A 25,326-nucleotide genomic window follows, 5' to 3' on the forward strand; every position below is an offset into this window, starting at 1 on the left:
TCCAAATTAATCACAACTTCACATGCGAAATTGCATAAATCAAGGAGGCGTTTCCATAGAAACCAGGATTTCAGCTAGCTACAACGCAGTCAAATGACACGTTCCAAAAAACTGAAATCAATCAGTATGATATCGCATACATACGTCAGGCGAAAGGAACAACCTGGAGTTCAAACCCAAGGCCCGGGGGCCACATCTGGCCCACGAAGGCATATCATGTGTATTAACGTCCATGATTTTAGGTCAAATCTGTACCAAAATTTCCATAGGTCACATCATAAATGATGACGTTGATATTGCAAGCATTTTTTGTTACCGAACATCAACAATAGATGTAAAACGCGTTACCCTTCATTTCTGATTCCAAAACTAGTTCATATATGTGTAAATATGATGGGTCAATTCAAGATTTTTATGGTTTGACAGTCATAACGGCCCTCTGAGAGAAACCGTATCTACAATGTGGCCCGCGATAAAAATGAGTTTGACGCCCCTAGCGTTATGATTTGTATTAGCAAAGCCAAATAACTGATTTAATACACAAACACATCAGAATCTGCCATCGCTTACTCGTTAACTAATAAATGGGACTTGTCGCTGTATTTAAAACATTACTCTAGAATTTATTTTTTTAAAAATTACCATGACCCTACAGCAGAGTTTGACCCAGAAATAATTCACGTTTCATTATTTACTACAGGACAAAATAAGGTCAGGAGGAGTATTGAGACAATAAAAAAAAGTACCAACAGAACGCCGCCTGCCCGGTCGGCCCCCACATCCCGTGGTGACCCTCAGGAAAAGCCTCCCCAACCACATTGCCCCGCCGCCCGCCTCGTCCTCTATTTGCAGGTTCCGCTCGACCCGGCCTCCCGCGTTGCCGTCGGGTCCATTTCCGAAGCAGCAGTGAGCGAAGAAGAGGGAAAAAAAGCCTCTTACGGCGCGGATGCTACACTGCACGCGTGCTAATCCTCGCTATGTCTGCTCTGCAACTTCACATGCCGGCTAAGCCATGACACCTTCGTAAACCAACATGTATGACGCACGGAACTGACCACAACAACAAAGCGTGCAATCGCTCCACTGTCATACGGGTAGGACTGAAATGATTTCAGCGATTGACTCAAATCGAATAAAAATAAATAAAATTAAAAAAAAAAAAAAAAAAAAAAAAATCAAGGAAAATTGCTTCGAAGCTTTGCCGTGATCATTTTTGGGAGAAATACGATCAAAATATTGGAACGGTACATGAATAAAACCTGCTTTGGGGGAAAAAAAATAACGCCGTAATGTTAGAAACAAAAGTAGTATCAACTTTTTCAGAAAAAATACCACAAATTGTTTTTTTTCAATTATTTTTAGACAATGTTAGAATGATAATAGAAAGAAGTTACTATTTTTTTTGGGGGGGGGGGGAACGCCGTAATGTTGGATGTTGAAATAAATGTGTTATTAATGAGAAATAAAAGTTGCAATATTTGATGTTGGAATTGCAGAACATGAGCGTTTAAAAAAAATTGTACAGTATAAGACCAATGACAAGTCATCATTCATATTTGTTGTAAGACTTCAGTCATAAAATACTGAGGCAATACAAGAATAAAGTCTCATTTTGTCATCGTAATTTCTTATTCCCTCTCCAACTATAATAATAATAATAAATGTTGCTCGTGAGGGTGTTGGCCGGTCCACCTGATATGCACACGTGCACACACACACTTTCTCTCATTTTTCCACAGAGGGAAGCATTTTTTTCTCCAAAAACAAAAAGCATGCAAAGTCGTGGGATGCATCACGCATGCGGACGTGCTTTTTTGTTGTTGTTGTTGTTTGTTTGTTTTGTTTTTCAAGCATGTCCAGCGCAGACACGGAGGTCGTGTGTTACGCTCTGTAGCATGCAGGAGCTTTCCACTGAACATTTGGAAAATGCAGCCCTTCTCTAGCTACAGTCCTGTTGTCCCCTAACTGCTTACAAGTAGGGATGAAATGGTTACAGTTGTACATGTTTTTTTAATATTTCATTGTTTTTGTCAGATGAAGGACGTTGGTGTTTACAACTTGAGTGTAAAACTTCTTTAAAAAAAAAAAAACTCTCCTCGGCAACCCTGCTGTAACTCTCTCATTGAAAATTGTTTCTCCGCTCGCATCAAGTGTCACACGCCCATCTACCCCCACCGTGACTGGTCTGCTCCGCACACAACACTGTAAAACTGCCATCCATATAAAACTTTAAGGCCGCACTGCCATTACAATTTCATATTACGGTGGGGGCCGCAAAATATCATGCCGCGGGCCGCAAATGGACCACGGGCCGCATGTTAGAGACCCCTGATCTAATAGTTGTTCACTTTTTTTTTAATCTTATAATTGTTGTCTAATATGTTTGTTATATTTCTGTCCTAATGATCATTTTAATCTTATATGTTGGTATTTTTCCACAATGTTTTTATTTTAACAATATTTTTTTAATTCTTCTGCTAGATGTTCTCATGTTGTAATATTTTAGAGGAATCCATCTTTAATCTAATATTTATATTTGATCAAATATGATTTGCAAACATATTTTTGGAACATTTGGAATATTTTTTGCATGTTTTTTTTTCTCAATTACTTTTGTACTTTTTAAATTTTTTTATATATATCACTGTTTTTGCTATTTTGTCTATGTATTTTAATAGAAAAGTACTTTATTTTACATCTAATACTTGTCAATTTTTTTGCACCATCGATTCTTTTCATAATATTTGCCTATTATTATATATATATATATTTTTTTTTTTTTTTTCACTAATGCATGTGTATTTTTGTTTATTTAATAATTTTCGTACAAGATCCGTAGCGGGATTTTGTGTTAACCGTTTCATCTCCACCCGTTCCAAGCACATGCAGTGAGCGCGTCGGAATGCAGCAGTCATCACTCCAGGCCCCGAGGAGCTACACTCGATCCCCGTAGCGCTCACTTTTCCGACAAAACGGAAGGCTTCGGTCGCCGGGCTGCAGCTCTCCGGGGTCGCGTGGGGTGAGGTGGTGGGGGGGGGGGGGGGGGTTGGCAGGCTGGGGCGAGCCAGGGTGGGCTCGTGACACCCCCTCCCGCTGGCGCACATGCACCTTTTGCCGACGCCGTCCAGTCGCGCGGCACTCACTTTTGTCAAACCTGTCTGGCGGGCGGGCGCGAGCGCCCTGGCCGGGGTCCGGAGGCTCGGAAGCGTCCTGCCTAATGGCGGTCAACACTAACTGCTCTGCGGCCCGCGGGCAGAAGAGAACACAACACCAACAAGACAACAGGTACATAAATATATATATATATATATGATGTATATATAATTATACACACGCACAAAGAGCACACATTTGTATCACTGTACATGTGTGAACAGATGGATGGCGTGGAGGATGGCAGGCAGACGACACAAGAGCGCCAGCTGGTGTTGAGAGCATGTAAACACCGCAGGGATTCAAGCCCTCACCCTCCCACAGAAATGCCAAAAGAATACATTTTTGGGGCCAAACGGGCGGTTCATTCGGCCGATTTGCCAAGTGAGAGTTAACCAAAAATTAAAAAACGTGCATGTGAAAAAGAATCACTGCAAAGGACAGTTAAGTTGCATATAAAAATCGGACTTTGATACATTTGTAATCAAGCTTAAAATGTTATTTGAATGAAATATTTTTAGGGAAAAAAAGAGCAAAAATTATGTCTGACACATTTAAATTAAATCATCCTTTAAGTGCAGTTAATTTTCCTATTTTGAAGGGCTATGGTAGTGTCTTGCAATCATATTAATCACACTTAATTGGGGTGGAAAAAAGTATTGACCTCATTTTTTTAATGAAAAAATAAGCCTTATGGTCAAAAAAAAAAGTTTCAAGAGCAGCGAGTTTGGAGAACGGCAGGCAGACATTTACGACACAAGAGCGCCCCCTGTTGTCAAGCACTTCGAAATAAACAACATGTCGAGCCTCACCCTCGCATTATCTTAAAACGCACAAGTTGACAGTTGGCTGCACTGCATATCGCTCATGCTACATGTGTTTATTAGCCTGCATGCTAACAGATAAATACAAAAATAAATAATAGCCACACTTCACTTAGATGCCGGCCGTTACATTTACCGCGACATCACGTGTCGTGGTGGACGTTGTAACCAATAGACGACTGAAATATTGTGGTTGCAAAAGTGTGCACACCCCCTAAAAAATAGGGATGTGACTGTGATTGGTTCAGTGTGAATCAATCCCATTCAAACTCATGTTAAATAGGAGTCAGCACGCACCTGCCGCCGTTTCAATAGTGTCCGATCAACCAATGTTACAGGAATGAAGTACTGTAATCACTATTTTTTTAATGCACAGTTCAACACGGCCAAAATGTAACAGCTTGTAACACATCACGACAAATGCGCGCGGGAGAGCCAATGGGAGCAACGAACGCCGACGTCACATTCCGGGAGATAACACAAACACCTTGGAGCGCATATGGCAGGGAAGCACACGCACGCACACAAATACATACACGTACACCGCAGCAACTTTCTACTTGAGTCACGCTGGTTTCAAGGGCTTCATTCTATGACGAATGATTTATCTTTTGCCCTGCTATTTGTGTTAGTTGCAGCCACACACACAAACACACACACACACACACCCAAGCATAGCTCGACAATATGCGCCCGTCGCTATTAAAATAAAAGACAAAGACATTCTACTCTCGGTCAGAACAATCCACCGTAGCCTGTGCAGTGTGTGCGTGCATGTGCGCGCGCATCATCCCACGAACTCTTTAATTAGTCACCACCATCTTTTCTCCCCGCCTTATGTAACGAATCTCAGAGCTGCAACTAGCGATTATTTTAATCATCAATTCATTAATACGTTTTTTTTTTTAAATGTCCCATCCCTTTATTCAAAAACAGGACATTGCATCAAATTGACAAATGCAGAAAAAGAACTAAAAAAATTATGATGACTCAGTGACTAGTTTCCACAAATATTGATCGTTCCCGAAGTAAAAGCAGCTTTTTGCAAAAATCTTATTTTGATTCAAGACAAAGAGATGAGAGAATCCCTCATATTCTGTCATTTATAAAGGTATTAATACCCCACTGTTAATGAAAGTAAATTAATTGTATTTTTTTTTTTTTTTCTTTCTGTTTGTGAATAAAAATGTGGGAAAAATAAATAAATAACTAAAAAAGACAAAGATCATCGGTCTGATTTCACGAAGTACTACAGAAATGTGAAAATATGAAAATATTTACTGCAGAGAGGTTGAAATACTGAGCATTTGAACAATTTTTAGCATAAAAAATGCTCCCTAAAGAATTACTCTATTACATGTTATTTTTTTATTGCATGATTTTATATATATATATATATATATATATATATATATATATATATAGGTTTGGTTTTTTTTAGATGTCAAACCACCATTTGCTTCAGCCTCATAGACTTATTTTTTCAGTCGATAGCATTACTAATTATGATTTCATAGCATTTATTACATTTATTTCAGCAGTTTGATTGTTATTGCCGTATCATGCATTGTTATTTTACATAATGTTGTGCTAGTTTCATAGCATTATCGTGATTTCCTAGTGATATTTTTCCCAGTCATCCTTAATTTGTGTTTCATAATGTTATTTTTTTTGGAGACTGCGTCCCTTAAAAACACCTTTTTAGATATTTAGCATTATTTATTGTAGTCTGCTAGCATCATTTATTCCAGTTTCAAAGTGGTATAAGCGGTTGGGGGGGGGTTCACTGTCATTGTGATATTTATACAATTTTTATGTCTTTTACGCAATATATTTAGACATTTTTTGTCCCGTCTCATAGCGTTATTTTTTTCTTGTCCCTTAGCATCATTTAATTGATGTATTTTCGGTTCAGCTGGTCATTTAGTGCACTTTCATATTTTTTTGTTTTCACGTCTCATAGTATTATTGTGGTCTCATGGCATCATTTACTTCAGCCTCATAGCATTACTAATTATAGTTTCATAGCATTCATCACATTTATTTTAACAGTTTGTTATTGCAGTATCATGCATAATTATGTTTACATAATGTTGTGCTAGTTTTCACAGCATTGATTGTGATTTCCTAGTGATATTTTTCATCTTTCATTTGTGTTTTCATAGTGTTATTTTTTGAGGCACTGCATCCTCTTAGAAATACCTTTTTAGATATCTAGCATTATATATTGTCGTCTGCTAGCATCATTTATTACAGTTTTAAAGTGGTATAAGGCTCATGGTGGGGGGGGATTTCAGCGTCATGCCTTTACAATACAATTCTGAACACAGTAATGCCAGTAAGTAGATTTTGATGATTAGACATTAACTTCAGATATTATCATTATGGAGATCTACAATAAAAATCATTGAAAAACTTTTGGGTGTCCCCCCCCTCTGTTATTTTTACATATAATTTGCTTTGGTATGTTCTAAGGATTTTTTTGCTCTCTATAAGGATTTTTTTTTTGGGGGGGGGGTTTATACAGGTTGGTGCTCTGAAAAGTTGACAGGTATGCATCTCATAGTATTATTGTGGTCTCATAGCATCACTGAGGCCACTTATCATCACAGCACGATTTGATGCGTCGTACGGTGGAGTATTCGTAAGTAGAGGAGTCCGCAATGCCTTAGCAGGTCGCGCGCTCCTCAGACGGGCCACATGACAGTTAAATCGGCTTGCTAATAGGCTCGTCCACCAGCTGGTGACACAAATCTTTGGCTCCAAAACGCTCCCATCACTCTCCCGGGGTGTTAAAATGACGGAGGGGGTGTTAGTGTTAGTTACCTTGCGTATAAAATCCGCTATCTAAATAAATGCTCCCTTTTGCCAAGGGCGCAAAAGCTCACCTGACTCACGAGCACCTAATGTCGTAACGTGAAGCCACATCACGAGCCTCGTCTATGGTGGGCGGAGGAGGCGACGTTTGCGTATCCGCGGTCAACACACGAGCCGCAAAGAACGCCGGCACGTAATTATAGAAGAATGATAATAAAACGATACACAAGGACCCTGCCGGTGGTTATTTCCTAGCTTACCTCCTTCGCTGTGGATCTTCTTAGCTCCCCGGTTGAAGTACATCGTGCCCGTGGACGAGGGTCGTCGGAGCGGCTGGGACGAGGAGGAGGAGGCGGCGGCGGCGGCGGCGGCGGCGGTGGTGGTGGTGGTGCTAGTGGAAGGAGCAACCGGGACATGCTCGCTTACGGCTCGCCCGCAGCGGAGCCGAGGCGAAGGCAGGTGGTAGCTCCCGGCCGCGGCCGCTGACACCACTGACGAACGGAGACCATGTTCGCTCTCTCTCGCCGCTTTGCCAACCAGGGGGGGAGATGGGCTAGCTAGTTCCGTTAAGTCGTTTCAGATGTCAAAATAATTTCCTATGGCGTCAAAAGTAAGCCAATAAAAACCCTCAACACTCTTTTATATTATTTTTTTCGCTGTTACATTATATTACTAAATGTAGCTTTTCACGAAGGTTATCATTTAAAGGCTATATTAAAAATAAATGCAATCAGATTTTTATTTTGAAGAGTAAAAAACGACGTCAATCCTTTACTATGGAAGTTTACTTCGCCCTGTCCTGTTTTCTAGCGAAATCTCATCATGCAGCGTCAGGTGCATGCTAATAGGTTGCCTAGTTCCGCAAAGTGGTTTTGGATTTCAGATTTTCTAAATTCTCACACACCGAAAATGTTGAGCTGGACAATAGCGACTAATTTCACGACACAATCAAAAGTCAATGCGTCTAAGATTTTATTTTGGTGAAAAAAAAAATGCATGTTCTAGAATTACTCCGCATGATTGTTTACCTTGTTTAACATGCATATAATACGTAGATTAGCATAATAGTTAAGAATGAAAAGACAACCAGAATCGTAAACTATACGTGGAGGATTTTATTTTATAGGAGGGGGGGGAAAATGACGTCCTGTTCTTAATACTGCACAGTACTTGGAGCGTCCTTCCACGTTGAGTGCGCAACTGCGTCACATCCGGTGCATGTCACCCAACTGATTGTGTCGTTAAGGGTTGTATTTTAAAACAATGTTTGCAATGATTTGCACAAACACGGCGAGCACACAAACGCGTCACTGGGCATAACAAAGCTGCATTTTTTATTGTGTCGGTAGTTGAGGAGCAGACCTTGACCCCCTCCCAAGCCCACAAATTAGTTCAGAGGTGCACATAGAAACAAACAAAAAAAAATCATACCATTAATTATTTACTCTCATCACATGGCTACATGACACACACGTTTGTGGTTTTGAAAAAAAAAAGTGAATTCCTCCCCGTCATATTAAATAGAAACGGAATAAATATTGAGTAGTGACGTGATGAGCCTGTGCTGGACCGTCACGAGTACAATCCGAATTCCTTCAATTGCAAACATTCTGACAAAGCATGACTTTATGATCATATATATATATATATATATATATTGTTTTGAGTCTGTAGGTAATGCACAGCTAAAAAAAAAAATTAAAAAATGACAAACCTGAATTTCTGCCTTCTGCATGTGCAACCATTGGAGACTGGCTTTTGTGTGGCGAGTACTTGACAAATCATAAATACCGAAACTAGATTATTAATACAGAATTTATTACGAATTAAAATTGCCTTACAAATTCAATAAATTCTGTGACAAAAGCTGGGCAAAAAAAAAAAAACTCGATAGTTGGATTCATTACTCGCGATAATTTAGCTTTAGTGACCATTTAAAATAGCGGGGACAAAACAAAACAAAAAAAAAATACATTTTCCACTTGTCATGTGAAACCGGTTGAATATTTACAGTCTACGGCGGACAAATTAAAATATGATTTCTGACGTGGGGAGACAGCTTGATGCCGGACTACGCAGAGCGGCTAACAATTCACTCGCGGATGAAGTTCTCCCGTTATATAGAAGAGGAAACTGAAATCGAAAAAGGCTAAAAAAATAAACTATTAATTCTCTGGATTTAAGCCTTTTTTTTTTTTTTTTTTTTTTGCCTCCTCCTGAACTTCCGGGTTCCACCTTCTCATTCAACTCCCACACGGAAATGGACACACTTATGTACATGCGGCCGCTCGGGTACGCGGAAGAAGCCAAAGACGGTGGGGTCGGGTCAGTCGTGGTGCGTTGTGAGGATGGGCTGCCTGCAGATGGGGCAGGTGTTGTTCTCCGAGAGCCAGCGGTCGATGCAGTGGATGTGGAACTCGTGCGAGCAGGGCAGGCGCCGCAGCTTGTTGCCCTGCGCGTACTCGTTGATGCAGACGCTGCACGCCCGGCCCGCCTCGCCCTCCAGGCTGGCCTGGCCGTACGAGCGCGTGGCCAAATTGTCAATCTGCTCTTTGGTGAGGCCCCGCGGGTGCTCGTCGTCGTCCTCGTCGTTCAGCAGGAAGAACTGCGCCAGCCGGAGGATGGGCAGGGTGCCGTTTTCCACCAGGTTGTTTGTGTCCCTGCTGGTGGGCCGCCCCTCCGCGGCGTTCGCCGGACCTCCGCCGAGCCTGGCCTGACCGACCTGTTCCTCCTCGTTCCCCCCCGGCCCCGCGCTCTCTTGATCCTGCCCGCCTGAGCCGGCCTGAGCCGCCGTATACTCGCTGCCGTGCGAGCGAGCAGCCGGGCCGGCGTTCGTATTCGTAACGCCGACGTCCACGTGGCCGGGGACCGCGCTTTCGGAATCGGCCTCCGTCTCCATGAGAGAGCTGAGCTCCCCAAACCCGGTCATGATCTGGCGCAGGATGGAGCGCAGCGCCGTGGAGTTGGGCTCGCCCAGGCCCGTCTCGCTGATGCGCCGCAGCGGGATCCGAATGGTGCTCACGTAGGTGCGGATCCCGGCCCGTTCCGAGCGGGAGATGGTGCGCCGGAAGCCGCCGCTGTCGCTCTCGAACGTGACCGTGTTCTCCGCAACGCGGGCCCGGGAGCGCGTCCTGCTGGCGATGCTGTCGCGGTCCCGGTTTTCTCCAGGTCGAATCCGTCTCACCTGCAGGTCCAGCATGATGGTGGGGTGGCGGCGGACCGAAGACGAACCTCCCGCCCCGGATGAATGCGATTCGCCGTCACCGCTTTCTGGGGTCGGCTCCGTCGCGGTGGCTGCGGGTTCTCCCGCCGCCTCGCCCGTCTCCATGGAAACCGAGCTGGTGCCCGCATCGACAATATGGATGCTCGAGCCGCTGATGGCGCTGGTTGACGCCGACGCGCCCACGGGGCTTCTGTGCAAGGGGGACCGACTTCGCCTGGATGCGCGGGCCGGGACGTTGCCGTTCCACGCCGCCGCCACTCGGCGCCAGCGGCCGCGCGATCGAGTCCGACGTGATTCCTGTCCCGCCGCGGGGGCTTGAGACCCCGGCTGGGGCGACACACGGGGACAATCTAGCGATAAAGTCACGTTGTCGCGGCTTTGCTCCAGTTCTGCATTGGCGGCTGGATGCGGCGGTGTGGACTGATCCGGATTGGAAACAGTAGGAGATGGTACTAAAATGTGCATTGCATCTCCTCTCCTTTGAGCAGGGGGGGCAACAGCGGCAGGAACCGGGGGGGTCGCGGAGAGGGTGCTGCTGCTGCGTGTGCGGCGAGTCTGCATCCTCCTGCTGAGGGCGGGCCGAGGCGTGGGGTAAGGTGACGGCCTGGCGGCGCTGGACAGGCGAGCGGCGGCGGAAGAAGCGACGCGGCCCGGCGGCGACGCCAAACCCAAACTGGCGACGGGCGGCTCGCCTGAGTCCAAAGCGTCGGCGTGCTCCCCGCCCTCGGGCTGGTCGTGGTTGATGTTAATCTCCAGGCTGAAGCGGAACTCGCCGCTGTTCGGGTTGGTCCGGCTGACGGCGCGCCACGTCTGGTTGCCGCTCTGCCCGCTGCGGGTGGCGTTGCCGGTGCGGCGGAAAGTGTTCAGCCACTCGAGCAACGAGTCGCCGTTGGACGCGTCCGCCGCTGACTCTGCGTTCCCTGGCGAGAAAGCGTGGGGATGACTTGAGTGTAGATTTGACTCCCCCCAAAAAAAGATTATAAAAGTGTAAAACATTCAAATACCAGTGTTAAAATATTAGGGAACATTTATAATGGCGTGTATACCTGCACTGTTGAACAACGACTTATTATCACTCCATTTTTCTCCCCTTAACTTGCATAATATTGGGGACAATTCAAATCATAACGATCTCCCGGGTGATTAATCAGCCGGCCATGTTTGAGAACTTGAGAACGGGATCACAAAAGGGATTGTGGTCCACCTCGCTCCAAAATCAACGTCAATGTGGTCCCTCATCCTACCTGCTCCTCGCCTCCCTCCGGCGCCTCTTTCTTCTACGCTCCCGCCCTGCTGCTCCAGGGGCTCGGCGGCTGGCGTGCGCTGCTCCGCGCCGGGCTGGGACGACTCGCGCTCCTTGGCTCCGTCCAGTCGTTGCTGGAGCTCTTCGGCTGTCACTTCTCCTGTGCGTCCCAAAAAAACAAACAAACAAAAAAAAAAAACAAGGTAAAAAAAAAAAAAAGAAAAATCATAAGAGGGGGTGGGGAATCCTGTGTTAATCATCTTTGGGACTTTTTTGGGCCTATTCATCAATTCCTCAATGATGTCTTGGTCTAATTATGTAAAAAATGACCACTTCAAAACTAGCAATTTGAAACACTGAACAGTTTTTTTTTCCCATTCTACTGGAAATACAGACGATCAAAGCGTCCCTCCTCACCGGGGGTCCCCAACAGGTTGCTGTCTCTCATGAGGCGATACTCCTCTTCACTTAGGTCATTAATAAAATGATAGTAGGCCTCCTCCCTCCGAAGACGCTCGGCCTGTCTCCGACGCTCGTCTCCCCCGCCAGGAGGGTCCATCACCATGAACAGTGCTGGTAAACACGAAGACAGCGGCGTCATTATTCCCCCCCCCTCACCCGCTGCAGTTATGTAATTAACATCCTCCTGAGCAAACCAAGAATAAGCCAATTTGCCTTAACCGTAACAAGATAACACTGTCACTGTCATCCATTTTGCCTTGACGGACCCACAGACAGCATACTGAGGGGGAAAAAACGACAAATTAAGACTGGTTGCGTGAACGCATCATAAAGAGAACGTTCACATCTTTCATCCGAAAAGCGGCCGTTAAAGGACCCCCGCACGTCGAACGTATTCGTCGCAGCCGTAAATATTAGCTAAGTTTTTTTTTTTTTTTTTTTTTTTGACAAGCTAGGGAAGGCCACGTTGAAGGCAGGGGCGAAAAAAGCAAGCTAAAGTGGCAATGTCCTCAAAGGAGTGGCAGCCTATCGCCGGTCCGCTGGGGATGAGTGACAGGCCGAGTGTCCAATCGTCGCCGCGCGGAGGTGGGCCGAAAGCGCAAAGGACGGGGTCTCCATGTAAACGAAAGGAAAGACAAAAGAATTTGTATTTTTTGGGGGTATTTTAACGTGAGACAAAAGGCGATGACGGCGGAGCGCGCGTCGCCGGCGAGCGTACAGCCAGTTGGGCGTGCACCGCAATGACACAAAGAAACATTTTGAATGCGCAACGCCTAGCTAGCGAAGTCCCAGCTAGTTAGCGCAAGTGACGAGAGCGAATAGCAAACCCGAACACACAATGTTAGCTCGGTTAGCCGACCCGAAGCCGAATAATTTCCCCCCGGTAAACATCGGATAAACACTTGTACTATCGAGTCGATAAGCGAGGTCGTCAACGCCAAGCACCTCCGTGGATTTGCGAGAGATGACAACGACATAAAAATAGCACAGTACCCGATAAAGCAGCTGTAATGGACGGTTCCCTTCGTTTTCCCTTCTCTCGCTCTAACTAAGATGGGACCAAGTGGTGTTACGGCCTATCCGCTCCGTATGCTAACAGACATCGTTGCTTCGGCTACGTTGGTTCCTGGGTCTACAGAAGACAGATTTTGCACTAAAACAAATTAAAATGCAACCATTAATGCAGCAAAAATGTAACACGCCATAATATAAAATGTCACTGTTTAATTCAGCTGTTAAAAAGGGAGATTATTTTTAAATGTCAGCCCTGACTTGAGTGCATCGACTTTCACTCACAATCATAGTACATTTTATGTATTTTGTATTTTTTATACATTCGTAAATTTTGTGGCAAACTTCGCCTTTTAATGCCATACGTCAATCAAACACGTTTCAACAAAAAGTTAGTCATCGGTGTTAAGTTTAATACGGTTCGTGTAACAACAAACCCTTTTAATCGGTTCCTGGGCCATCAAAACACACCTTGCTGTGAAACAACAATAAATGTAGTAAATGTATGCCATTAAATTGTCATTCGTCTCGATTTAAAGTGTAATTCTTGAATTATGGTGCTAAATAATGGTCAGTTCTTTTTATTTTTTTATTATTAAAGGTTATGACCTGTCTTTACCGCTTTGTACGTACAGTCGTGCGTTTCATAATTTGGATTTATTTCATTTGTTTTTATTTTGTCTTCCTGAACTCGTTGTGGACAATTTGGATTTATTTTTTTTCCCCCTGTCAAACGTCGCAGAAACACTATAAAAACCAACCACAATTCAACGTGGTTTGTAAATATTCCCTTCCCCTTACTTTGTCACTTTCTTTACGGCAGGGGGCTCTGGCTGTCTTTTACGACATTTTACGACAGCGCCGCGCGTGAATACGACGTCGTTCCAGAGTAAAGTGCGTCTCTTTGGATCAGATACCGGCTGAGGGAGACGCAGCATCAAGAGAAAGGAATATACTTCCACGCTCGCTTCCCCACCCGGACTCACCCGAGCGGCGCACGTCCTCGCAGGCGCACCGAATTCCCCCGGATAGCTCGATGTGGACGCTGGGGTGAAGTGAATAAAGGGCCACGCCGGGAAAGGCAACTAGCTGAATTACCGAAGCCGAGCTCGTCGGGAGTAGCCGAGTTGCCTCCCAAAGCGACGCTTTAAAAAAAAAAAAAAAAAAACACGAAGAAGACAGCGGACGACGCGTTTGAGGCCCCAAAACAGCGGTGGGAAAAATGGACTATGATTTCAAAGTGAAGCTGACCGGCGAGCGAGAGCGTGTCGAGGACCTGTTTGAGTACGAAGGATGCAAAGTGGGCAGAGGCACCTATGGTCATGTTTTCAAGGCGAAGAGAAAAGATGGGTGAGTACGGGAGAGGTTGTGGGGAAAGCGAGGCCTCCGTGCGGGTCGACCTCATCTACCGACGCCTCATTTATCGCTCCAAAGAACGGACGTCGTATGGTGTTATGTTTTTAGAAACATTTTTTTTTTTTGCAGATACCAATGCAAGCAAGAGTAGCTGTGAACATGCACCACGAAATGTTTATAAAGCACTAATGTGTTTGTCATTTTTACACTTTCCAAGAGGAGAAAATGTCCGTTTTTGCACGTAACAAGTACACCTGCCTCACCAGAATAAATAAAACTACAATCAATCAGAAATATTGAACTTTTTCTCATAATTTAAAAGTGTCTTGGTTACATATCTGTCCTCAAAAGACCCAGAGAATAGTTTTACACCTAACACCCTATTCCTTGCCGCCCCTTAAATTCTGCAGTGCTATCTTTAGTTCACCTACTACGGCTGCAACGATTAATCGGATAATTCCAGTTATTCGATCAGGTCAAAGCAAAATTTTGACTTGTGCAGAGTTACTCAACATCCAGAACAGCCAGCCAAGTCTTCACTCTCATTGGCCGACACTTACATCATCCAACCTGTTGGGCCCCACCTTTAAAAAAAAAAAAAAAAATAATACATTCACGGAAGTTCACAAATACGACTGTAGAATGTGAGGATGGTTACCCCAAGTAGACAAAATTAATACTTGCACCGAAAAAGCACCTGTTTATTCATCCAAAATCTGATTTGTCAAAATTCAGAAGGCTCCCTCATACATAGTTTTATAAATATCGTGAGAATAAGATTAAATTCATGTCCACTGTGGACCCATCCCCGAACCGACCCAGCCCAGGACATTATCGCTCATCAGAACAACACAAACGATCACTAAAAAATATTTTAAAGATGTTTGTGTTGGCCTAGAGAGGGCTGCTGTTTTTATAAGTGGTGAGGTACAAAGGACAGGTTTTATAGACCGTGGGGGGGGCAATTCATTCAAGTGAAGAGTTGGTCCTGGCGCTCGTTTTGTCGCCCGCCAGCTACCGGTCAGACCTCATCCACGATCGTGGCCAGCCTCAGAGGTGAGCTCGATGACACAAATCTGGATTTAATGCAAGTCAGCACCCCCCCCTGCGCCGCTCTCATGCCAACTGCCAAGCGACACCCCCACCCCACTCCCACCTGTGCCACCTTTACGGTCCCTGTTTGGGTTGCGGATGTTGCTCAGGCTCTTCCATGTGTTCATAGGAAGGACGATAAGGACTACGCCCTCAAGCAGATTGAAGGCACCGGCATTTCCATGTCGGCATGCAGAGAGATCGCGGTAAGGCTTTTCTTTGTGACTTTGGTGTGTTAATAACTTTACACCATTCCCAAGTTATTTAGTAACGCAGCTGAATCTCTAAAATCCAATACAATCCACTCTGGAATGGCACAATTGATTTTATCCAGTGGGAAATAATTATATTGATATGAAGTTTCTGCTACAAAACAACCACATAGCTTAGCCTTCAGTGGGCTAGCTTAAGGCTAATGGTAACATGAGCAATGATTAGCATCTACGTGGCCGCGTTATTACCATTTAAGCAGCTGATATTTGAACACATGGTGCAGCAACACACGTAGACAGACATAACTATGTACAGTCATGTATTTTTTCATTTGCAAAGAACCACAACATGAATCCCAATTGAGTTCTAGGTAGGAAACTCCTCATTGCAATATGAATGGGTGCTGCACACAGGCAGGAAATGAAAAATATGAATTGGCTTTTATACTGTCCCCCGGTAGGCAAAGCGCACACACCAGAATGAGCCAAACAATGTGGACTAAATTTAGTAAGTGACAAACTATTCATCCAACCATTCTCTGAGCCGCTTATCTTCACAAGGGTGACATAATTATTTTAAATTCTCTCTAATTGTCACGACTTATTACTGTGTGTTTTTATAAACCATACGGTAATATTTAAGAGTGGTATTTTTATCATTTAAAAGAAACATGCAATTTTTGGGGGCCGTGGCTGGAAAAGATTGTCGGCATTGGCCAAAATTGGCCAAGGGTGCTTGCTACAAGCTTTTTATTGACACTCTGAAGTTGAAGTTCACATTAGAAAATAATGCAAAATGAAGAGAATTACAAATATTATATTTAAATATTCAATAAAGGTTTCCATAGTTTTTTGGGGGGGGGTCAATTTGCAGGGTATAAAGGGAATAAATAGCGCTAGGACATAAGATAAATGGCCTCCCACAGAGAGAAAGAGAGAGAGTCCATTTAATTTACAGTATCACATTCATTTCGTGTCATCATCGCAAATAGCAATTATGGATGGATCATTTTCCTTCTCCCTCGTCTGAGGCGCCTTCTGTCTTTTTCCAGCTGCTGCGAGAGCTGAAGCACCCCAACGTCATCTCGCTGCAGAAGGTTTTCCTGTCGCACGCCGACCGGAAAGTGTGGCTGCTCTTCGACTACGCCGAGCACGACCTTTGGGTAAGTTCTTCCCTCTCGGGCTGGATTTACACCGCGTGTCCAAGTGCCTGATTCAGATGGAAACTCATTTTATGACATTTAGCGTGATAGATACATAGCTTAAAAATGATTTCGTGCAGGTGCAGCGAAGATTCTCTTAATTTCCACTTCCAATTTAGGCTCCTCCTTGACATACAGAGATGTTATGCTACGTACCCACCGGACGCGTTTTGGGAATTTCATTCGGCCTGATTACCGTAATTCCCGGCCTACCGAGCCCACCTGGTTGTAAGCCTCACCTAGTACATTTGTAAAGGAAATACCATTTGGTACATACATACGCCGCAGCCGTGGCAACGGTGCAAGTACCAACTTTGAAACACGAGATATTTACAAAAAAAGATGGTACATAGAGAGTTTAACGCTAGTGCCGTCATGCTAACGCTAGCACCGCCGCGCTAATGCTAACTCTAGCGCCGCCACGCTAGCACTAGCGCTAACAGGGCCGGACTGGTCAAAGTCACTTCCTCGGCACATATATACCACCTCTCACTTCCTCACTCTTACTTTTTCCGCTCGAGTGCCCCCCTGCGGCCGTTAGAAAAAAATGCACAAACTAGCCACATCACCACATAAACCGCAGGGTTGAAAGCACGTGGAAAAAAGTCGCGGCTTATTGGCCGGAAATTACGGTGAGTTTTTATGTGAATAGCTGAGTTTTGTGTTTTACTCAACAACGGGTGAATACTTTATTGTAAATTGAATAAGTGTTGTATCATAGAAGACCAAACAACGAAAATAAAAGTTGCAACGTTCGTTTTAAATGCTCGAGCGGACTTGGCCGACTCTTGTTTTCCGTCTCGCCGCAGCACATCATTAAGTTCCACAGAGCGTCCAAGGCCAACAAGAAGCCACTTCAGCTTCCCAGAGGGATGGTCAAGTCCCTGCTCTACCAAATCCTGGACGGCATCCATTACCTCCACGCAAACTGGGTCCTCCACAGAGACCTCGTAAGCTGATTGGAAAGGGGTGGGGATATTTTTGGGAAGGGAAAACAAGGCCGCGCGGAAGCATGGCTTGTGTCTGCATGTGCTTAGTCATGCTTCATAAATAACTTGTTTTTGATGTGTTGTTTTCTTTGGACCCAAAATGACTGATTTCTGTGCGTACTGTACAGATTTGCTCATTCTTTTTTGCGATAGCGTTTAAAAATACCTCAAACTGGGCTAATCTTGTCAAGGGATTTTATGAAACCCTTTCATCGGAGGCTGCCGAGGACTCGTTTGTCCACTCCAGGTGGAGAATTGCACAGCTTTGGTTGAAAATTTCATATTAATGTGCCGCTAAGTGTTTGTTTTCCCTCTTCAGAAACCAGCTAACATTTTAGTGATGGGGGAAGGGCCGGAAAGGGGCAGGGTAAAGATAGGTATGTATGCATTTTTCATATAATTGGTATTATTTGTGGCTGTTGTCGCTTATAAACATCTCTGTCGTGCAGCTGACATGGGCTTCGCCCGTCTTTTCAATTCACCGCTGAAGCCTTTAGCCGATCTCGACCCAGTGGTCGTCACGTTTTGGTACAGAGCGCCCGAATTGCTGCTGGGGGCCCGGCACTACACCAAAGCCATCGGTGAGTTTGACCGGCGTCCCCCCGCAACTGTTCCGTTCGCTTCTCTGACCTCAGCTCGTCGTCCCCGCAGACATTTGGGCGATAGGCTGCATCTTTGCCGAGCTGCTGACGTCCGAGCCCATATTCCACTGTCGCCAGGAGGACATCAAGACCAGTAACCCTTACCATCACGACCAGCTGGACCGGATCTTCAATGTCATGGGCTTCCCAGCTGGTGAGAACACCAACAGCAGAAGTGTTCTTTACTGACCGGGACAGTCAGACATGTGATTTTCCCCTTCTATAGGTGGAATTCCATCTTTTTAAATTGCATTGATTAAAAAAAATATATATATGTATTCTCAATTTTTCTGCAATATTCGGACGGTAACCCGTGCCAGAATACGGACTCGTTCATACCCCGGTATGACTTTTGCAACCGAGGTGAAGGATTGGATACAGGTCTGTTGATTGGTCGAACGTGTTCCTCCTGACCAATGAAAACGGTGGAAGATTGGATACACGTCTGTTGATTGGTCGTACGTGTTCCTCCTGACCAATGAAAACGCTTGTTGCATACGAGGCAGATCATGGGGCCGTTTTCAAGCGAACACGATGGCGGCGCTCAAGAGGAAAGACGCCACTCGAGTGAATGCAATTGATAAATATGTAAAAAAATAAGTTCCGATGGGATTGGAGGGAACGAGAAATCGTCGATACGGAAAGAAGGAAGTTGACACTGTTAAGCGACTTTATTTCCAGAATCGATCGACCACCAAAATAACAGGGCGAGAGTTCAGAAGCAATTACTTGTAAAAATGTATTATTTGCTGGTAACGACACATGACGTGAATAATTGTCAAATTCATGCATTTGAATCATTTACTAAAACAAGAAATGAAAAATGAATGCATACGATGATACATGCTATGAAAGCACGCTTACATGCCACGATGCAAAATCTGAATTCAATTTAGTCATTTACTTAATTGAATTTGAATCTGTAATATTTTGGGGTAAAGGTATGCACCGAAATAATGAACGCTTATATTGCGTACATTTTGTAAACAGAATAGCATTTATTTATAGCTGTACTAGATATATTTCATTCATAATACATTTTATAAAAGTTGCACGTTAAAATTGGTGATCAGCCTTTGATCATGCTTGCAGCCCCCCCCCCCCCCCCCCCCCCGCTATTTTTCGGTTTTTTTTTTTACATTCAGTCAAATCGCACGTCTGGACCGAGTGGTGTCACAAATTCGCGAATAATTGGCGCTCCGTCCCGAAGGTGTTTCTAATCACGTGTAGATGCCGCGAGATGGCGAAAAAAATGATTTAAAGCATAATGTGCTTTGTGAGGAGACAAGTCATAAAAGATAGAAACGTCCGCTTAAGTGAAGGCAACGTTTCTTCCAGCTCAGTGGAGCTGCCTGCCTACTCTTATTTGTGTATTTCGGCAGTTGGCATGAAGGAGTTTGTTTTCCTCCTCTAGAGGGAACAAAAGGTTTTACCAATTTTAATTTTTTTTTTTTTTTCCAATGAGGGAGACTCACGTGGTCAAACCGAAATCATTTAGACCGCACACAATTCTGATTTAACGCCCGTGTCTAGTTTTCACCATGCACATTTTAAAGGTCAACTTTCATGAAAGGCATGATTTTCAGTATGTTATTAATGAAAAAACGGCAGCCGGTATGGACCCGTCTGTTTTTTTTCACCACAGAACATGATTTTGACGTATATGGGTTTTTGTAACTCCCGCCATGAAAATCCTCTCGAGGGATTTGTTTTCGAGAAGAAGCAGGAAGTGACCTGCAGGGCAGTAGCGCAATCAAGCGGTCTCGTCTGCTTATACTAGTTTTACCCACTGGAAGGTAGCTCGTTGTTCCTTCGTGTTAGCCAAAATGCCGGCTCGTTGTATTGCTGGATATTGCTCGAACACTCGTGAGGATGGATTTATTACTCTTCATACTTTTCAAAAAGACCCGGTTCGTTGTGAAAAATGGATTGCACGGGTGCAAAGGACGAGAGGGCTCGCCGGCGAAGGCTTCCGCGTCGTGCCTCGCGGACGGGCACGGCTTCGGCCCGGCTGGCTCATGCATACTGTCTGGGAGTTTGTTGTTTAGTTAGAAGTGATCCGCATATCATCTAAATATGGCTCGAAACAATAGGGTAATATTTCCCCAGAGATTTCACTTGATTGTGAGACATTCTCTTCTTTGAAATGAGCTCTCCGCTCATATTAATTTTTTTTGTGTAGAAATTGAAGTGAATAACGTTGTATTATTATTTTTCCATTTCAATGTCCATTTTGGAATGTTTATAGGGATGACACTTGACCTTTAAATGTGTTCTAAGACGGTAATCCAGACAGGACAAGATGGATAACCAAGCAAGGGAGGGGGCAGGGGGTGAGTGTCGCACGCGTTAATCCGTCCTTCATCTGACAGATAAAGACTGGGAGGACATCAAAAAGATGCCCGAGCACTCGACGCTGATGAAAGATTTTAGGAGGAACACGTAAGCCCGCCGAGCCGCCCCGCCCGCGAAACGTCCAAACCGTTTTCACCCGGTCACCGTGCTCGTTGCGCCTTTCGCAGGTACACAAACTGCAGCCTTATCAAGTACATGGAGAAACACAAAGTCAAGCCAGACAGCAAAGCGTTCCATTTGGTGAGTGGAAGTCGCCACGGAAAACCATTTGCCTCGGAACGTCCCGCGTAACCATTTGCGCCGCTCGACAGCTGCAGAAGCTGCTGACCATGGACCCCATCCGCAGAATCACGTCGGAGCAGGCCATGCAGGACCCCTACTTTTTGGAGGAGCCCCTGCCCACGTCCGAGTGAGTTCCAGCTCAGCCGATAAAGTCGTTTGACGCTCCTAAAAGTGACCTCAAATCATTTTTTTTAAAAAAAGATGTTTTTCTTCAGTGTGTTTGCAGGCTGTCAAATTCCTTACCCGAAGAGGGAATTTCTGACAGAGGAGGAGCCGGATGACAAGGCAGACAAAGTAAGACATTAAAAAAAAAAAGAAACCTTCCCAAAAACATGCAACATTAATTGGACACTCTAAATTGCCCATAGGTGTGATTGTGAGTGCGGCTGTTTGTTTCCATGTGCCCTGCGATTGGCTGGCGACCAGTTCAGGGTGTACCCCGCCTCCTGCCCGTTGATGGCTGGAGAGGCTGCGGCACTCCCCGTGACCCTCGTGGGGATAAGCGGCGGAGAAAATGAACATTTTTAGGAGTGCATCGTCAATTGTTTTTCTTCCTGTTAAGAAATGAAGGTTGCAGATAAGTGCAACTGTTTAATTTGTCTGAATTATTAGCCATCAAAAACACAAAATGGTTTCTGTTATTGGTTTGGTATGGATTTGCTAAAGGTTAGCCGCGTCAGTTTTGGTAGACGTCAGCTTTAAAGTTCACGCGAGTATTCATCCGTCGCTAAATTGTGTGTTGGCGTGCGCCCGCAGAAGAACCAGCAGCAGCAACAGGGAAACAACCACACGAACGGGGCGGGGCACACCGGCAACCCCGACAACAGCCACGCGCAGGGCCCGCCTCTGAAGAAAGTGCGCGTGGTCCCGCCCACCACTACCTCAGGTGGCCTCATCATGACCTCAGACTACCAGGTAGCGCCGCACTCACCCGCCCGTGCAGCAATAACACATCACAGGCCATAATTCAGCCGACAATGGCGAGTCTGTTCCTCCGAAATTAGTCGTCTGCCGCAATACTAGGACTGACCTGCAGGAGGCAGTGTGGTGCCACAGGGCTTGCAGAGAGGCATCGGCACTCATCTTAAAAAAAAAAAAAAAAAAAAGACTAGATAGCATACACACATGTCGATTGGTTGAAGCCAGTGACCGCCATGTTGGTACTCCCAAAACATGTGGAGGACATGGTTTACAGGTTGGATTATGGCGGGGTTTTTCTCGAAGTTTGGCATGTAGAATTAAAAGTGGTCGTGTGAGCTTGACATTTTTTACAGTTCTGGTAACATGAAGGATTTTTAATTTGACTTGGTAAGCCAAAAAAGGTGAAGTGTAAACAAAAGACAGACAACACCGTGACTAGCAAGAAACCTTGCATATTACATATGCGTTGGCCCAACTTGATGTTGACTACACACGTTAAGATTTGCGATTGTAAATATTAAACGGGTTTAATGTGACAATTTTTGTCCTATTTCAGAGAGGGAAAATCAATTTTAACAACCTACACCACAGGATAATCTTTCAGAGAACTGAGATTATTTGCGATTTTGCTAATTTAGATTTTGTAACGTCTCCCCCGCAGCGCTCCAATCCACATGCTGCCTACCAGAACCCTGGACCAAGCACATCACTGCCCCAAAGCAGCATGGGATACTCCTCTACCTCCCAACAGCCTCCGCAGTACTCCCACCAGACCCACCGCTACTGAGCGCACCCGCACGTTGCCACACAAATGCCCACACACACACGTGGCCACCCCCACCCCCACCACACCCCACGCTCCTACACCCATCACGCTCATTACGGCTGCCGGAAAGAATGTACTGAGGGACGTGGGGCAACCCTCTCCGCTGCAGTCCCCCCTCTCCCCTTGTGAAGATGTTCAGCATAGCGCAAGTGTTAGCCACGCTGCTATTTAGCAAAAATCCAACAAGTGATAAATAAGCGCAGGGACGGATGGCGACGAGCCCATGAACCCCCCCCTCCCCTTTTTTTTTTTTTTCCACACACGTCCCTCCTCCCGACACGCCCCGACCTAGCCAGTAGCTCCGTCACTGTCAAAAGCTCTGGACGAGACTGAAAAGCTGCTATTTGACTGCCAGCGTCGACAGATTCCACATCCCGTCTGTCCTCCCGTGTGTCTCGTCTGTCGTCTGTTACCCCCACCCCCCCCCCCTCCCCCGCCCGTGTGGCCACCCCGCCCGGCCGAGAACTGAACTGAGGCGCCGTGAGGACGGCGTAGCCGCACAACCGTGGAGTTTTCTTTGTTTTGTTTTGTATTTTTTTGTGTTGTTCAGAAAGGACAAAGAAAAAAAAAGTGGCAATGATTTTAGTCATTTTTAATTTAATCCGTTATTGATTATGGCGAAGCAGCCCGACTGGGCTGTGAAAAGTCTACACACCTCTGTTCCGATGCCGGCTTTTTGCGATGGTTAAAAAAAAAAATGGAGACCAAGATTTATGTCAAAAACCTTTTACGCTGTTCATGACCTATAACCTGTACAACTGAATGAAAATATGTATTTTCAAGAGTGGAAGTCAAACTGAATAAATGTCTGGAATCATTTTATCAGGGGCGGCACGGCGGGTGAGCTGGTAAAAGCGTTGGCCTCGCAGTTCTAAGGACCCGGGTTCGATCCCAGCCCTGCCTGTGTGGGTTTTCTCTGGGTGGGACACTCTAAATTGCTCGTAGGTGTGATCGTGCGTGCGCCTGTTTGTCTCTATATGCCCTCCTATTGGCTGGCGACCAGTTCAGGGTGTACCCCGCCTCCTGCCCGTTGACAGCTGGGATAGGCTCCGGCACTCCTCGTGAGGATAAGCTGCAAAGGAAATTGATGGATGGATAATATGGTTCCACAAGTGTGCGCAACCGCCTAAGCAATGACATTCAGACTCATTAAACGGGATTAAGCACACACCCGATTGCCATTTTAAGTGCTGCTGATTAAACCCAAATAAAGTTCAGATGTTCTAGTAGGATTTTCCTGACAGGTTTTGTTTTGTTTTTTGCTTTCTAGAAGAAGCCTGGAGATTTTGTATGAATACTGACTGTTATTTCAAAATGTTCAGCATTCCCTCCACCTTGGTTACCATCATCTTCACCGTTTCTATGCTCTAATGAGAAGTGTTGCGTGCAAAAAAAAAAAAAAAAAAAAGAATTGGTTTTTATCGCACGATGTGGTATTTTCCCCCCTTACAAATTTCTCTAACGTTCCATCTTGCCACTTTATCCCATAGCTCATATGTTATGACAGATTGTCCCACGTAGAAAACAATCTGTGCTTTCTAGAAATTTCCACAGCTCTTTTCAGTGCTAACAGACTCATAAGCCCTGCACAGTTTTCCTTATATTTTTATCAATTGTATGGGATATAGGTCACATTACGTGTGCAAAAAGGTTTGAAATGATTTACTTGGTGTCATTTTTTTTCCTATTTCACAAATACATGGCATTTGAACGGGGATGTAAAGATGATACATCTACGTAGGCCGCGGGCCTTAACAAATCCAACCGATCGCATGGAGGAAGGCAGACGGAATTGCATTGTACTGTATTGTATTGAAATATTTTGCATAAAGGAAGTATCCTGACAATAAGAGTGGAAGCGGCAGCTCTTTTGGGTTACGTAAAGTTTCGACGTAACGACTGTGTGCGCCGTTCTGCCGCGGCCTCTCCGGGCTGCACGTCACATTCAATCATAATAATCGTTTTTAATGTTTGACTGCGAGTGTATCTAGCGTGACATGAACTTGAAAACCATAAATATGGGGTGCAATTATCCGCCATTATTATTTGGGGACAAGTACCAAGCAGTGTTGAGGCCCTGTTGAAGTTGATGTTATTATTAATAACACTAGTTTGACTGGTGGACATGAAATTTGGTATATCGTGACGGGATGCAAAAAAAAAAAAAAAAAGTCACAAGGATCTGTAGCTGTCATTGAACATGATGTTGGACATGTTGGTTTCAGCCATTTTGGGCTAATCCCTGGGCTCATACATAGATAAATACATACTAGGGAATTTGCCAAAAATTAGTGGTTTTACTTCTGTTTTTTTTTTAAACTAAATTTCCACCTTTTCTTGAATTATTGAATGTTATGTAGCCTTTTACTGGCCGCTACAGGCTGTTTTAAAGCACACCTGGTCTATTTTAAGTACCATTGTAATCCTCTCAACTGAATCTTTTTTTTTTTAATCTACAGGATGCTAGCCCATAGATATTCAGTAACACTTTCTCATAGTGTCATCTCATAGGTTTTAATACATTTCAAAATGGGTGTAGTTACTTGCAAAACAGGTTTACATTTAAGAGAAAACTAAATAAATTTAAAATATATATATATAAATAAACAACGCCCAACTCCATATCAGCCAGTGCGCCCACAACACCAATCGCTATTCCTTGTCAGTCACTCGTTACGCCTCATATCATTGGTTGGCACGAACGCCCGTCATGTGTC

General features: G+C 44.8%; 3 protein-coding genes across 5 annotated transcripts in view; 1 reads left to right on the forward strand and 2 right to left on the reverse strand.

Moving 5' to 3' along the window:
* The window catches only part of atp8a2 (ATPase phospholipid transporting 8A2), a 44,590-nt gene extending 37,132 nt beyond the window's left edge, over nt 1-7,458 (reverse strand). The window contains 1 exon segment of the mRNA XM_061804695.1: nt 7,055-7,458. Within this exon segment, the coding sequence (XP_061660679.1) occupies nt 7,055-7,097 (43 nt within the window). The 5' untranslated portion in view covers nt 7,098-7,458.
* A 643-nt stretch (nt 7,459-8,101) lies between these two features.
* On the reverse strand, nt 8,102-13,854 carry rnf6 (ring finger protein (C3H2C3 type) 6). Of its 3 annotated transcripts, none has more exons than XM_061804698.1 (4): nt 13,720-13,854; nt 11,678-11,833; nt 11,262-11,420; nt 8,102-10,937 (listed from the first exon to the last, which is right to left on the reverse strand). In XM_061804698.1, exons 2-4 carry the CDS (start codon nt 11,823-11,825, stop codon nt 9,121-9,123), a joined length of 2,124 nt encoding a protein of 707 aa, XP_061660682.1. In that variant the 5' UTR covers nt 11,826-11,833; nt 13,720-13,854; the 3' UTR covers nt 8,102-9,120. The 3 variants fall into 3 exon arrangements, with proteins under 3 accessions (XP_061660682.1, XP_061660681.1, XP_061660680.1); XM_061804697.1 differs by lacking the exon at nt 13,720-13,854 and adding an exon at nt 12,716-13,489; XM_061804696.1 differs by lacking the exon at nt 13,720-13,854 and having other exon boundaries at nt 11,678-12,064.
* Nucleotides 13,855-13,949: 95 nt separating this feature from the next.
* cdk8 (cyclin dependent kinase 8) lies at nt 13,950-24,741 on the forward strand. Its single transcript, XM_061804700.1, has 13 exons — nt 13,950-14,083; nt 15,312-15,387; nt 16,446-16,556; nt 17,405-17,545; nt 17,904-17,961; nt 18,034-18,165; nt 18,236-18,379; nt 20,598-20,667; nt 20,748-20,820; nt 20,892-20,989; nt 21,078-21,156; nt 21,619-21,777; nt 22,445-24,741. The coding sequence occupies exons 1-13, from the start codon at nt 13,956-13,958 to the stop codon at nt 22,568-22,570; spliced, it is 1,395 nt and encodes a 464-aa protein (XP_061660684.1). The 5' UTR covers nt 13,950-13,955; the 3' UTR covers nt 22,571-24,741.
* The last annotated feature ends 585 nt before the right edge of the window (nt 24,742-25,326 follow it).

Source organism: Syngnathoides biaculeatus, chromosome 19 (assembly GCF_019802595.1).
Source record: "Syngnathoides biaculeatus isolate LvHL_M chromosome 19, ASM1980259v1, whole genome shotgun sequence".
Lineage (NCBI taxonomy): Eukaryota > Metazoa > Chordata > Actinopteri > Syngnathiformes > Syngnathidae > Syngnathoides > Syngnathoides biaculeatus.